General features: G+C 48.6%; 1 protein-coding gene across 1 annotated transcript; it reads left to right on the top strand.

Annotated features, from left to right (window-relative positions):
- Nucleotides 1–633: 633 nt before the first annotated feature.
- Nucleotides 634–2,738, top strand: SARC_14005 (hypothetical protein; the record flags this gene model as incomplete). The annotated part of the gene is made up of 2 exons (XM_014291865.1): nucleotides 634–767; nucleotides 2,025–2,738. Coding segments are annotated over 2 exons (848 nt in total), but the record flags the coding sequence as incomplete, so codon positions are not given.
- Nucleotides 2,739–2,803: the final 65 nt, after the last annotated feature.

Here is a 2,803-nt window from a genome sequence, read left to right as displayed (position 1 = left end):
TACAACATACTCAACACAAACAGGTACAGCATACTCCACACAAACATGTACAACATATTCAGCACAAACAGGTACAACATACTCAACACAAACAGGTACAACATACTCAACACACACAGGTACACGCGGAGTTTAAGCACAGTTGATAGTCTAGTCACCTTATTTGTGGCTTAGAAATGGGGGCTATGACACAGGGTATAGTTGTTGGGTTTCTTGGGGTTTGTGGTAGGTACGACGATATTTAGGTTTGGGGTATAGGGTTTCTTACCCCCTATGGAACTGGAGGTGGCCAGTGATTGTATTGGATTGGCATGCTTCATCGTTTCCTGGGCGTGGTTTGGGTAGCATATCTGAGGTGCGGCTGCTGGTGTTCCGTTGTGTTCACCATTTGCAAACGTTGCCTATCTGCCCATATCGTCATCCTTGCACGTGTAGCTGATCACATATCGTTATCCTTGCACGTGTAACTGATCACATATCGTTATTCTTGCACGTGTAGCTGATCACATATCGTTATCCTTGTACGTGTAACTGATCACATATCGTTATTCTTGCACGTGTAGCTGATCACTTATTGTTATCTTTGTACCTGTTGCCTATCTGCCCATGCTGATCACATATCGTTATCCTTGCACTTATGTAGGCTAAGTCGCTTGCGCCTGTCGTCTGCGCCTCATGATGCCCTGCTGATTCGGTCACAATTGGAGACCTCCGCTACTCAGCTCAGACGCATCTTTACGCGTTACGCATGGGACGACAAACTTCTGGTGAGTGAGTGAGTGAGTGTGTGTGTATACTCATATGTGTTATGTGCTTGTGTGCTACTCTATTGAGTCATATATAGATGCTTCTCTTTTGACTGACCTAGATAAACTTTCCGTTGTGCATGAGATGTGAGTTTGTTGGGGGTGTAGATGTCCGGTTGCTATGGCGTTTGTGTGTAGGCATTCCGTTGGGTTGCTCATGTCGTCGCAGTCTATCATTGACCTGAGTACACAGCTGGGTGGCATGTTTGGCAGTACTGCTGTGTGTGTAGACATTTTATTGGTATCAGAACAAGTTATTATGTCCCGTTGCAAATGGTAATAGGTAGTAGATTGGTTGCAAATGGTAGTAGGCAGTAGATTGGTTGCAAATGGTAGCAGGTAGTAGATTGGTTGCAAATGCTAGTAGGTAGTATATTGGTTGCAAATGGAAGTAGGTAGTAGATTGTTTGTAAATGGTAGTAGGTAGTAGCTTGGTTGCAAATGGAAGTAGGTAGTAGATTGGTTGCAAATGGTAGTAGGTAGTAGATTGGTTGCGAATGGTAGTAGGTAGTAGATTGGTTATTGGTTAAAATGGTAGTAAGTAGTAGATTGGGTGCAAATGGTAGTAGGTAGTAGATTGGTTGTAAATGGTAGTAAGTAGTAGATTGGTTGCAAATGGTAGGTAGTAGATTGGTTGCGAATGGTAGTAGGTAGTAGATTGGTTGCAAATGGTAGTAAGTAGTAGATTGGGTGCAAATGGTAGTAGGTAGTAGATTGGTTGTAAATGGTAGTAAGTAGTAGATTGGTTGCCAATGGTAGTAGGTAGTAGATTGGGTGCAAATGGTAGTAGGTAGTAGATTGGTTGCAACTGGTAGTAGGTAGTAGATTGGTTGCAAATGGTAGTAGGTAATAGATTGGTTGCAAATGGTAGTAGGTAGTAGATTGGTTGCAAATGGTAGTAGGTAGTAGATTGGGTGCTCGACTGTGTCTCACATTTGCCTGCGAACGCTTGCGTGTGTATACCAAACCCGCCTGCTCACCCTTAGTTTTGCCTTTCTTTGTTGCTATGCCCTTCCTCTCACACACGCACACACTTAGACACTCTTACACACACACACACACACACACACACACACACACACACTACACACACTACACGCACACACGCTTACACGCACACACGCTTACACACGCTTACACACACACACACAGACACACACTTACACACACACACACACACACACACTTATATCCATACACTTCCCTCCGCACACGCAGGATTGGGTGAATGTGGCGTTGCTGGACAATCTTCACATTGATATGCTGCACATCTACATTGATCTGCTGCGTCACCTGCGCACAGTCGTATCGCCTCAGCTCTTCGACCGCTCAGGTCTCCTCAACTTCACCTCCTCCGACCGCTTCAGACACGCAGGCGAGCTACAGCCCATTCTAACCACTCCCCTGTTCAACAGCGGCAACACACCCCACCCCTCACACGCTAACCCACTCACAGGCACTGGCGCCCACGGCAGCAGTACAGGGACAGGCACAGCCACCCACACATTGGGTGGGACAAGCAGTGGTACAGGCACACCACACACAAACTCAGCCCTGGGCAGCCGCGGACAGAGCACCACCACACACGCAGGCGACAGCACAGGCAGCGCCGCGGGTGGGGGCGGAGCTACGGGGGTGTATGTAGGTAGGAACGCGAGTATGGGTGTAGGTAGGACGGCGAGTGCAAGTGCTGGAGTGGTGGGGAGTGCGGGGGCGGGCGTGGGAGTGAGTGGCCCTGAGAGTCTGGCGATGGTGCGCAATGCGTCGGTAGGGACTGTGCGACTGAGTGGCCAGGGCAGCGACAGACCGCGCAAAGGACTGGCAACAAACCCCTTCCCAGATGTTGTGGGGGCCCCTGTGGAGGATGGTGTGTGGGGGTGCCATGTGGATGAGTGGGAGTGGGTGCATGTATTTGTGCGTGTGTTCGTTTAGATCTCTCTCTTGAGAGCACTGGTAGAACCTTCCCAGATTTTGTGGGGGGCCCTGTGGAGGACTGG

This window comes from Sphaeroforma arctica (genome assembly GCF_001186125.1).
Source record: "Sphaeroforma arctica JP610 unplaced genomic scaffold supercont1.4021, whole genome shotgun sequence".
Classification (NCBI taxonomy): domain Eukaryota; class Ichthyosporea; order Ichthyophonida; genus Sphaeroforma; species Sphaeroforma arctica.
Note: the sequence above shows the minus strand (reverse complement) of the source record. Positions and strands in the feature narration are given on the sequence as shown.